We start from the raw sequence: 12709 nt of genomic DNA on the forward strand, positions 1-12709 counted from the left end.
TTCCAATGGTTTCTAATCTCAAGATAAAATTCAAAATCCTAACCTGGTCTATAAGGCTCTATATAACATGGCTATTTCTCATCTAAATTTCGGTCATTCTTCCCCTTATTAACTGAGCTCCAGCACTTTGGCTCTGCCAACTTGCTATTATCTGAATACAGCTCATTATTAGCTCAGGGTCTTGCACTTAACTCTTCCCTCACAGCTAGCTCTTTCATATTACTCAGCTATCTGTTCAGATGTTAGAAAAGCCACTCCTGACCTTTACAGCAGAATCAGCCTCCACTATTGCCTATCCCCTAACGCTGCCTTATTTTTCTTCCTAGCACCTACCACTTCACCATAGGGAAGCACTTCTCCATGGGTCTCTCATTTCTGCACATGTTGCAAGCCAGACACTAATGGCCTTTCTATTTTTTTTTCCTGTAGTATCTTTTCAAGGATGTTTGGACTGCAAATAGCCGTGGGAGACAAAGATAACATCTTCCTCTGGAGCAAAGAGCAGGGGTGTTTACTGTCTATTATAAAAGATTCAGCTTCCCTAAACTCAAAAGTTCCTTTCTTCCGCCTGAAAGTCTCATTTGGTGTGCTTCGTGTTGCCCCATGGGAATTGGGACAATATGAAGAAAATGCTTCTCCTATGGCTCCCACTGCTGCAATAAGTAATGCAAAGTTCTTTTGTCTCTTGCACCTTGGGCCAGCATCAGTGAACCTGTAGCAGGCTGCAAGTAGGGTAAAAACTCAGACCCTTCATAGTTCTTGATGTTGACCTTACATATTGGTTTCCTCTTTTCCCTTTTTTTCCTCCTAATGTTTTATCAACTGCTATATATTCATTTCTCCTTTAGTTTTCAAAGCACTTTTTAAAAAAAATATTTGTTACTCAATTACATTTGTCTGCTTTTTCTCCCCATCCCTCCACCCCACCCCAGCCGAACCCACCTCCCTCCCATGCCTCCACCCTCCCCCTTGATTTTGTCCATGTGTCCTTTATGGTAGTTCCTGTAATCCCCTCTCCCCACTAGCCCCTCCCCACTCCCCTCTGGTTATTGTTAGATTGTTCTTAATTTCAATGTCTCTGGTTATATTTTGTTTGCTTTTTTCTTTTGTTGATTATGTTCCGGTTAAAGGTGAGATCATATGGTAGTTGTCCCTCACCACCTGGCTTATTTCGCTTAGCATAATGCTCTCCAGTTCCATCCATGCTGTTGCAAAGGGTATAAGTTTTCAAAGCACTTTTACAAACAGTATCATCTGCCCTTCAAAAGTCCTAAGAGGCATTTTCTATCCTCATTTAATAGGGAAGACATTGACCTGATAGGTTAAAAGACAAACCCCAAGCTCAGAATAACAAATCTGTCACAGAATCATAATTACAGTCCAGGTCTAACTTCTAATTTGTTATTAATTGTTGATTGCTTCTTAAAAGACAAATAACTCATGTGCTATACGTATATTCTGTGACATGGGAGGATAATTACCTAGATATCAGAAAGCAAATTCCTTGTATAATAATACATGAAAAAAACAAAATTGAAATGAATAATAAAACTGAGGTGCCCAACTAAGCACCAGAAATATATTAACATGCATATATTGTAGAATTCATTATAAATTATGACACTTGATTATGTAAAAAAAAAAACTAGATTCTATTATACTAGTAGCCCATTTCTTTTATGTTTAAAGGAAGATATATTTTTTAAAATATCAAAAAGGAGCGCTAACTGGTGTGGCTCAGTGGACTGAACATAGACCTGCAAACCGAAAGGTCTCCAGTTCGATTCCTAGTCAGGGCACATGCCCGGGTTGTGAGCCAGGTCTCCTGCTGTGGACATGAGAGAGGCAACTGATAGATGTCTCTCTCCCTCTTTTTCCCCCTCCCTTCCCCTCTCTCTAAAAAATAAAAATAAATAAAATCTTTAAAAAGATATCAAAAAGGTTTTCTTTAAAAACCAGTATTTTCCATCTTTGCAAGAATCAAGAATGTTCTCAACATAAAATCCATTATTCTGAAAAGATTCCAGATAATTTAAAGCTTCCTGAACAACTCTCTTTTGGGAGATAGGTAATGAAGCATTTATTATTGGCTTTTCCTCTATAATTTGAGCAAAAAATCTCAAAAAACAGTCTATATGCAAGTTTGTCAGGCTGTATAATTCTTACCTTACCATTTCCAGGAAGATTAAAAGAAATCAGTCTCTGAGAGTATAAGATTCGATTTCAGAGAATCTTTCAGAGAACCAAGCTGATATATCAAGCTATGTAAAATATCTGATTTTAAAAGCCTTATAACCCCCAAGTAGGATAAATCTACTGAATCAGTAATAGATACTGATCTGTGGTTCAGAGTTCTAATATGCTTATATATCACTGAATCTATTATATGCATGGTATATAACCTTCAAGGTTCATGAGTTGTAACATTTGTTTCTGAGTATTAAATTTCACAAATACAGATAAAATGATTGTGACTTAGTAGTTAAAACTTAACCCTCTTATTAAATAAACAAGAAAAAATGAAGAAGGAAGCACTAAAATATTAAAGAAACAGGAATTAAACTCAATACACAGCGGGGCAAAAGTAGGTTTACAGTTGTTTGTATTGAAAATACAATAATAAATAAATAACAATACAAGAATAAATTTTGTTTCATATACTCACAACTCTAAACCTACTTTTGCCCCACCCTGTATATGACTAAGGTAAAAATAATTGCTTCATAAAGTGATTCTCAAATTTTAACTCACCATCATACAATACTTACTGTGTAAGTTATAGCTGCCAACATTCCAATCAAGGTCAGAGAACTAATGGAAAATGACAAGGCAGCTAAACCATCTGCAAAGGAAAAAAAAAAACCACTTAAAAAAAGTAGAGATATACTTTTCAAATGTTTATATGTAACAAATCAGTATAAAAAAGTAAAAAGTGGGTTTGTTACACATTTTGAAATAATAAACCAGTATGTGTTCCCTCATCCTTGAAGTGCTAAAACTCCAATTGGAGGAAAGTATTTTTAAAGGGCTCTTCACAAATTGATTTATAAAAGATCTTTCAGACTAAGATTTTTTTTCCTTCACCTCTTAAAATTAAAGAGGAATATTACTCATTTTTGAGCCTAAGTGAAATTAGCAAAATATTAGATATTCAAAAGATAGCAAAAAATTTTAATTTTCTAGTCTTTTTCAATGGCAGATCGTGAGAAATAACATTACACAGGAAAGCCACTGAGCCTGGCCCTTTCTCCCCTCTCCCCTCAATCTTGATACTCCTAATTTCTTTATTATGAATTTTCATATAAATGTTTAATATATAGCCTAAAACTAAAATCTTAAAAAGTTCATTTCACTTTTTAACTTGAAAGGAGATAACCTACCCACCTGGCACGGAAAAAAAAAAAAAAAGCAAACAGAAACTAGAAAAACATAACACCAAAACAGAAAAACGATGTTAACAAGTTAGATTTCAGAAATCCAAAGCCAATGAGTGAAGAGCAGGGGTGACACTTTCAAACAAATATACCAGATTATGCGATAAAATACTATGCAAATTTGAGTATTCTTAAACGGGAGTAATACTAATTTTTTTAATCAATCTAGTTAAAATGTAGGCCCAGTGGAACTAAATAAAATTTTGATTAACTTAATGAATCAATATGAACCTTTTCATAAATAATAACACTGTAAAATTAAAATAATTTACCTTCTTAAAACCCTCATCTCAGTTTTTATATAACATTTGCAGAGAGCATATTAACACATTCACAAATCATGCAAGGCAAATTTCTAAGCCTTATTTTTTTAAAAACTAAAAATACTACATTTTATCAAGTCAAAGACATTCATGCTATTATTTTCTTGATCCTACTAGGAATATCAACAGAAGGTATTCATATGACTATGAGAGGTCTGGCATTTGGCTGATAGCAATTTTAAGATATTTACCATCATGTATAAAATACATCCCCAAATGAAGGATATAAAAGTGTGAAAAAAAATGCATGTTAGACTTGATAAAATGGAGCTTTATGATAACATATTCAGCCCATTTAAAGTTAATGTCACTAACAGTGGTAAGTAAAATGTACTCTAGGATATGGTGTTAAGATGTGAGATTAAAAACATAATGTTAAGACTAAGGAGAATATTACAGAAATTATAATAATGCTACCTAAAAAACTAGGATTACTTATAGAAAAATGTTTAGGGCGGAAGAGTAGAGTAACTATTCAAGAGACTTGAAAGAGTTAACTTCAAGAAAGGCAGCAATTTATTTCTCAGCAATAGGATCAGGTGCATAAATCCTGACAATTCAGTATTACTAGATGCCAGGCCTGCTATCCTTATTCTTGCTGGTATCAGCAAGATATTAATGGACCACAGTTTACACAATGAAATCTTAAATGGACAGCAAGAATATTAAGAAGTTGTATGGCAAGGATTCCAAGACTTAATTTAATCATTGTTTAATACTGTATTTGGATAAAGAAAGAAATGCTGATCAAAGGATGTACAGTACCTATACAAAAGAATACAAAAGCAATAAAAATTCTCAGCTTGTTTATAAAATAAATACTCTAGTTTTAAAAGTAAGTTATTATGTTCAAATGCACATAAAATTCTGAGTAATAAGTACACATTCTTAGTTGATATCAGTTTCTAATGCCAACTGTATTTTTCAGTGAGTGAACAACTTCCCTAACCTAACCTCCTGAGCCTATTTGGTTGTCCTCTAAAAACTTAGGTTATATTGATTAAGTAAAGATACCCTCAACAGGCTGACAGTAACCAGAGGGGAGGTGGGAGGGGATAATGGGGGAAAAGGGTAAAGGGTTTACAGGAACAACTATAAAGGACACATGGACAAAAACAAGGGGGCAGGTGGAAATAGGGAAGGGAGGTGGGGAGCTCTGGGGTGGTGGGGAGGGGGTGGGAGGAAAAGGCAGAAAACTGTACTTGAACAACAATTTAAAAAAAAAAAAAGATAAAAGAAACCTTCTAGAAAAGCAACTCCAAAATGTTCTGATGAGGTAAACTGATAAAATATTAGTTAATTCACAGGAAATTTCTGACACTTATAAATGATTACTTAATCATGATCAAACAGCAATGTAGGGTTCTGCCACAGGGTTCATTAATATTTTTAAAAACCAATTATCTAGCACATTTCTTTAAAATAGTTTTCTGACCCGGGCTGGTGTGGCTCAGTGGATTGAGCTTTGACGTCCATGGGAACCAGAAGGTTGCAAAAGGTCACCAGTTCAATTCCTAGTCAGGGCACATGCCTGGGTGGCAGGCCAGGTCCCCAGTTGGGGACGAGCAACAGGCAACCGATTGATGTATCTCTCACACATCGATGTTTCTCTCCTTCTCTTTCTCCCTTCCTCTCTCTCAAAATAAATAAAATATTTTTCTACATTATCCAAAGTGAATTACAAACTGCACAGTAATTATATCTTCATTGTTAAAATACTTTGAAGATATTTTCTCAACAAAGTAAAATGAAGAAGTCAAGAGACTAGTTACTTAATAGCTACATGACTAAAAGTGAATCTTAACAACATAAACCTCCTAATTTGTCTAGAATACTTTTGACTACAAATTGAAAAAAATCTTTATTTTTTTATATATTTTAAAGAATTTATTTATTTTGTAGAGAGAGGAGAAAGGAGAGAGAAAGAAGGAGAGAAACATCAATCGGTTGCCTCTCACATGCCCCCAACTGGGGACCTGCCCGCAACCCAGGCATGTGCCCTGACCGTGAATCAAACCAGTGACCTTTTTGGTTTGCAGGCCAGAGCTCAATCCACTAAACCACACCAGCCAGGGCTGAAAAATTCTTAACAGGGCAAAAACAGGCTACTCAAAAAGTCCCAAAGGTTGTGAAATATGAATTATTATGGATTTTTTTTAAGAATACTTACGACTACTTCCAAGTTCTTCAAATAAGAATTTCACTTTTTCCCACTCTGTGGAATTTTTGTTATTGGGAACATTCAATGGAACAAAGGCACTACAAAGAAAACAGCTCTGTTTAATGGTTTTAAAAAAGATAAAAGGTCAAATAAAAAGATATAGTCTGAAACTCAATTTTTAGTAATTTTGTTAAACAAAGATCAACTTCCCCCAAAAAAGAATTAGCAAATCAAATCTGTACCACATACAGAGGGTGTGAGAAGTTTCTTACGTATGTGTTTACTATATCACAAATTTGTTTTAATAGTTTTATTACTGAATTCAGTAATAGTATCCTTTGTAATCCTATTTATTTTCCACAGTCAAAAATATCTTGAGAAGAAGCCATACACTAAAGGGGGTCAAAAAGCTCCTTGGCATAAAAAAGGTTAAGAATCTCTGTACTAAACCAGGAAAACAGAATATAAATATATGTAATGAGTTCAATATATTTATATGCATAGAAAAGAATAGAAAGGAAAAATATCAGAATAAACAGTAAATATCTCATTGTGGGATTAGCGATGAGTTTTACTTTCTTCTTAGTATTTTTCCGTGTCTTGCAAGATTCTACCTAGTCCACAAAATCAAAGTAGTTTCTATTTATTTTTCAATCCACAGGTGAAGGGGGAGCATGGTAATAAGAGAGACAGCTAGCTTCCTAGGACTGCTCTAGGAGCTTAGACTGGGCAAAAATGGAAGGGAAGGAGGGAGGAAGACAGTCACTTTATTATCTAGCTCAGAAACTAGAAGACAATCAAGACACTAAGGTAAAGGGCTGAGTATCCCTTAGACTGCAAGTGAGGACAATCAAAGAGGAACATAAGAAGCAACTCTAATGCTGCCTCTCTTCAAGCTAATTTTCATTGTAAGCAAAGCAGTAAGGTCTACCCTCTTGTAAAGAGGAAATGATGAATAAATTCAACAATACATTAGTGGTTAAGGATTCTCACTATAAGAAGATTTGTGTGGTAGAAAGGTATAGATATTTTTTTAATCTCAGTCCCTCTCGAAAAAATGAATAGAGTATGTCAGCTTTCAAAGACACACATGTTAGATCAAGATAAGAACTGGAGCCTTCCAAAATTATAAACTGCTTTTACACTTTTGAAAATAGTAAAACTGCAAACTACTTAGTAAAAATATTTTACACCCAATCTGACTCAGTGAGTAACCTTAATACAAATTATTTCTTCAGGAAGAGACAAAGGAAAGACTAATAAATTTCAGTAGATATGAAAATATAATAATTCAGCAGAATTGAAAATAGGATTTTCACCTCCTACACTCAGTCACCAAATCATATTTATCTTCCAAATAGCTTACCTGTCTCTTCCGCTCTGTTCTTTGCAACTGCTAGAGTTAAGACCCTCATCTCTCACCTAACTCTTACAATGATTACCAAACTGATTAGGTAATGGTTACCTAAATGGTCTTCCTGTCTACCATTTATATTTCACTTCTGCAACTCAACTCCCAAATGACCCTTTCAATGAATCATCCTTCATAGTGTTGTAACTCTTAAAACAAATTCATATATATTTACTTTCATGGTTCACATTCACAAATATATACACATCTTCATTGTCCTTTAATTGCCAAGCAGGATAAAACTCAAAATTTCTTAAACTTTATATGTCATGGTCTGTCATTTGTCCACACAAACACTTTAAATGTCACATTATACTTTTTTATTGTACTGAGGCAAAGGAGGGTTTGGATTCACATTTTTTATGTCATTCTGCACATATTCAGCCTCTCAGTTACCGTATGTTATGGATTTAACTGGGTCCCCTATATCAGCAGAATTCATATGCTGAAGCCCTAACCTCCACATGGTGGTATCTGGATATAAGGCCTTTGAGGAGGAAAAGTTAAATGAGGTCATAGGGTAGGACGTCAGTCTCATGGAACTGGTGTTCCTATAAGAGAAAGAGATACCAGACAGCACTTTCTCCCTGAGTCACAGCACAGAGAAAAGATCATCTGAGGACACACTGAGAAGGTGGCTGACCACCAGCCAGGAAGAGAGCTCTCCCCAGAAACCCAACTTGCCAGCACCTCCATCATGGACTTCTATCTACCCTCTAGAAAATAAATGTCTATTGTTTATGCCAGTTTAAGTGGACTAATACACTATGCATGCTATTCATCTTTTTTCTTCTAGTCTGCTAACTTCCACTCCTTCTTTTTCAATCCAAATATTGCTTCCACTTAGGTCTTCCCTGATTCTGCAAGGCAGAATTCCTACTGCAAGGGTAGAAACTTGCTACTCCACGATAAACACCTGGTATCTATCTCTTATTAGAGCACTTAAATACTGCAACTCAAGCTATTTGCGTCTCTACCCATCATGAGCATGAAGGTCAGAGACCATGACCCTAAGACCTCGCACAACACTCAACACAGGAGTGCTCGAAAAATGTTAGCTGCATTAATTAGTTAAACCTAGAACACATTTGTGCCATTAAATTATCTTCTGTTTTAGCAAAACTATATCATTTAACAAAAACTAGGAATATGTCACCTTCAAGAAAATTATAGGAAAGTTAGTCAATCACTTAACCTAAATGCTTACCTCATTCAAATATTTACGTATGATAATGGGAAGAACACCATCCTGGATAACCAAAACACTATAATCTTCTATTCACAAACTTCAGACTGTGAAATAAATACAGGAACACACATACCCTCCCCTGTATCAGTGACCCAGCTGATGCCTCCACCTCAAATACCATTGAGAAAATAGGAGCCAATCAGAGAGGAACTCTCATTTGTGCACCAAACCTATGACCTACCTGCACCTCTTTTCATTTTTATTCCTCTTATAACAATAGAGGAAATATCCTCCAACCTGAATCAAAGCCTTGCACCTACATGGGTGCTTTGGATGCCATTCCTTCTGGCCTGTTACACACTGATAACCAGCATTCTCACTTCAACTGCAAAAGGATCCTGGAATTGAGAAAGCCAGGAGGAGACACAGGGAGTAATATCTGGCAATCATTGTCCTATTTCTCACACTTTACAAAACATAAAACTTACTGGAGATAGACACTGCTATTGGAAGAGCATAGACTAAAATTTGAGTTTCCTAGTGCCTGGATCTGGGGGCACACTCAATATCTCTTCCTGAATGCCTACAAAACTTACCATGAACCAAACTAGGCTTCTGATATTCTCCCACCAAACCTACTCCTCCTTCAGATTTGCCTGTCTCAGGTGATGATGGCTTCACCCTTCCTACTACTAAAGAATCTGGCCTTGCCTAAAAAGAGGTCTTAATTTTGCCTAGGGTTCTGAGAGTTAATCTGAGTCACACCTGATAAGGAGTGCCTTCCTTTAGGGCACAGGCAGGTCACACCCAACCTTAGGTACTGGGACAGAAAGACCAACCACGTGATTTAGGGTGGGAAGATTGGTTCAGGTGGCATCCCTTGACCAGGAGGCTGAGATAACCATGTAGGCAATCAATAAATCATACATGACTGCATAACAGCATCCCAATAAAAATTCTGAGCACCAAGGCTAGTGTGAGCTTCCCTGGTTGGCACTACTAAGTGCATATTGTCACAGGTCGATGCCAGAAATGTGGCATGTGCTAAGAATAACAAAAGCTTTATATTTGGAATCCTCCCAGACTGTGTCCTATGCATTTCTTCTTTTAGTTGATTTTAGCCGATATCCTTTACCTGTAATAAATAGTAACCATGAGTTTAATTGCCTCCAGTGAGTTCTGTGAATCCTTCTAGAGAATTATCAAACCTGAGGGTGATTTTATAAACACCTCAAAATTGCAGTTCTTTATCAAAAGTGAGAAAAGTGTTCCTCAAACTTTGTAGTTTGGCTAATTCCAGGCACATTCCCAATTCCTCTTTCTCTCATCAGGCCTATCAGAAAATCCTGCTATCTCTCTCTCCAAATTACAGGCACAAATTACTACTGCAGCCATCGTGTCTTGTCTAGGTTATCACAATAGCTTCCTAACAGATCTCATGTTTCTATCCTTACCCCATAAAGACAAATCTCAAAACACTACCCAGAGATTCTTTCAAAAGGTCAGATCACGTCACTCAATTATAAAACCCCTCCAATAGCTTCCCAGCTCCCTCAGAAAAAATACCAAAGTCTTTACAATGGCCTCTGATGCCCTACTAAATCTGGCAGCTCTAGTAACCTCTGACCGTACCTTCAGCTACTCCAGCCTCCATTCATTCCACTCCAGCTACACTACTTTCCTCACTTTGTTCTGAACATACCAGACTCTTTCCTGCCTAAGAGAATGTCACTTACTCTTCTCTGACTAGAATGCTCTTTCCCACACATATGTTCATGGCTCCCTCTCTTCCTTCACGTGTCTTCTCAAATACTACCCTCTCAGCATTGTCTTCACTACAATTTCATAATTGTAATTTCATAATTGTAATTCCCGACACAAACTACTTTTTGTATATTTTCTTTCTCTGCCCCTCTAACCCCGTCCTGAATGTCTGCTCCATGATAGGAGGAGTTGTCTTTTCTGTTAACTGCTGTTTCGCCAGCACCTTTTACAGCGTCTGAAACGTAACAGGTATACAATAAATATACAGAAAATAAGTGAATGTTACATTGCTCAAAACATCTAGTCAAACTTTTGCTCCTTGTTATTAGTGTATTTCCAAGAAACCATTTGCTTCACTTTTAATATGCTGCTTCTAAATAAATAAATATCATCTAGAGAATCAGTTCAAACTTATTAGAATTGTGCAAAATGTAAACTTTGTAAATGAGAACTTAAGGTGATCTCCCATAAAAAAAAGACGAGTAAATTTTAGAATAAACTTAAGCATTCCTTTTGTCTCAGACAGATATTCTGGTCCTTGTAAAGATGTACGGTTTAATGAATGGTTCTCAGTCATGCTCTAAGTCAGGGATTGGCAAACTACTGACTGCCCGAGTTTGCAAATAAAGCTTTATGGGAACTCACGTCACGTCATTTTATGTACTGTCTGCAACTACTTTAGAGCTGTAAGAGGAGAGTTGAGCAATAGAGTAGCCACAGAGACCACATCACCCTCTAATCTAAAATACTTACTATCTGCCCTTAGAGAAAAGTTTGCTAATCTCTGTTCTAGATAATTTAGGTTTACAGACAAGTGATCTCCACATTAACAAAACAAATGAACATAACTAGACTTAGCTTTCTCCAAAAGGCCAAAAACAACTTTCAAAAATATATTCAGTAGCTAAAATAAGTAGTGAAACCACTAAAAAGCATCCTTTCAAAAAGTACTTTTTCATGACACATGTAGGCAGGCAAAGGGAATTGCAAATATGCCTTGAGTACAAGACATCTGCATTCTAAGAACGCCTGGCACTACAAAAAGTTACTGACCAGTTTTATCCCCATCACAGACTGTATTCAATACATGAACATTTTCATTTATTGAAACTTCTAAAACCAAATATTAAGCAGAAACTTTAAAAAACTGATTAGCACCTCATATATTTCCTAACATAAAAAAGAATCAAGACTTATTTAAATAAAAATAAATGTCTTATATTAAAAAGGACAAATACTTTCCAAAGAGAAATTTTAAATGTATTAAAAATGTGCACAACTTTATTAACGTTAGTATAAAGTTAAGGAAAATGAACTGAGGGAAAAAGTCATTGAAAGATTAATTCAACAATTTAAAAACTGATGTGTCAAATCTAAAAAGATGTACAAATAAGAATTTTCATCAAAGTATTGTTTATAAGAATGGGACAATTGCAAGCATCATAAATGTCAAAGTAATCAACACTAAAAGATCAAATAAATTGTTATATCTTAAGGAAATGCAACACAGACAAAATTGATGGATCTACATTATTCTGAAAAGATGCCTACCATATTTCAACAAGTAGATTATCAAAAATTACATAGAATATAATCACATTTGTGTAAAATTACAACACGGAGGGTGTATGGATGGGTGGGTACACTTGCATGTACCTTATCACATAGAAAATGTCTAAATAAAACAATACGAGCAAAAAGGTTAATTGTGGTCACTGCTTGGTGGTGCCATAAAAGGTGTTTTGTTTACTTTTTTACATTTTTTTAATCATTAAAATAACACTATTTTTATTCTTCGGGGGTGGCGGGGATCAACACTTACCCAATTAAAAGAAGAAGTGCGCAAATCACAGCAAACCCCAGTGTATATTTAAGTGCCGTTTTAATTTGCTAGATGGCAGAGGGGAAAATGTATACCATTTAGTAAGATCTTTAAAATACAATAGCATTGTCACAATATAACAGTATTTTCACATCAAATGTACACTTATATTCCCTCTGTAGAGTTTCCCTTGTTAAAAAAATCTTAAACTTTAAAGAAAAACAATGCATATGCCACATCTTAAGTGTCTTTGCAAACTACACTGGACTTAAAATCTTTTCAATGGTTAGAACTTGTGAAAAGCAGTACACTTACAGCATAATTAATTCTCCAATGGACATCTCTATTAAAATTATTAGAATATTTAATAAAATATTCCCCCAAACAGGAAGCAATTAGAATCTATAATGTCCACACCCTGTTTGGGGGAATAATATACATCCATGTATATATTATATTTAAAATGTGATATATATTTATTTAAATAAAATATATTTTAAAACATGCAGAAATATATAAAACATATTATCACACTGGGACTGTTCTAAAAACGTTACATATGTTAACTCATTTCATTTTCACAGTAACCCTGAGATACATGTTCT

The 12709-nt window shown here is 35.3% G+C and overlaps 1 protein-coding gene across 1 annotated transcript in view; it reads right to left on the reverse strand.

The window, feature by feature from the left end:
* The window catches only part of LMBRD1 (LMBR1 domain containing 1), a 108973-nt gene that overhangs the window by 58535 nt on the left and 37729 nt on the right, over positions 1 to 12709 (reverse strand). Inside the window, exons 5-7 of the mRNA XM_024576616.4 lie at positions 12105 to 12172; positions 5928 to 6016; positions 2769 to 2842 (exon numbers count right to left, since the gene is read on the reverse strand). Of these exons, the coding sequence (XP_024432384.1) occupies positions 2769 to 2842; positions 5928 to 6016; positions 12105 to 12172 (231 nt within the window). The remainder of the gene's footprint in view (positions 1 to 2768; positions 2843 to 5927; positions 6017 to 12104; positions 12173 to 12709) is intronic.

This window comes from Desmodus rotundus, chromosome 11 (assembly GCF_022682495.2).
Source record: "Desmodus rotundus isolate HL8 chromosome 11, HLdesRot8A.1, whole genome shotgun sequence".
Taxonomy (NCBI): Eukaryota; Metazoa; Chordata; class Mammalia; order Chiroptera; family Phyllostomidae; genus Desmodus; species Desmodus rotundus.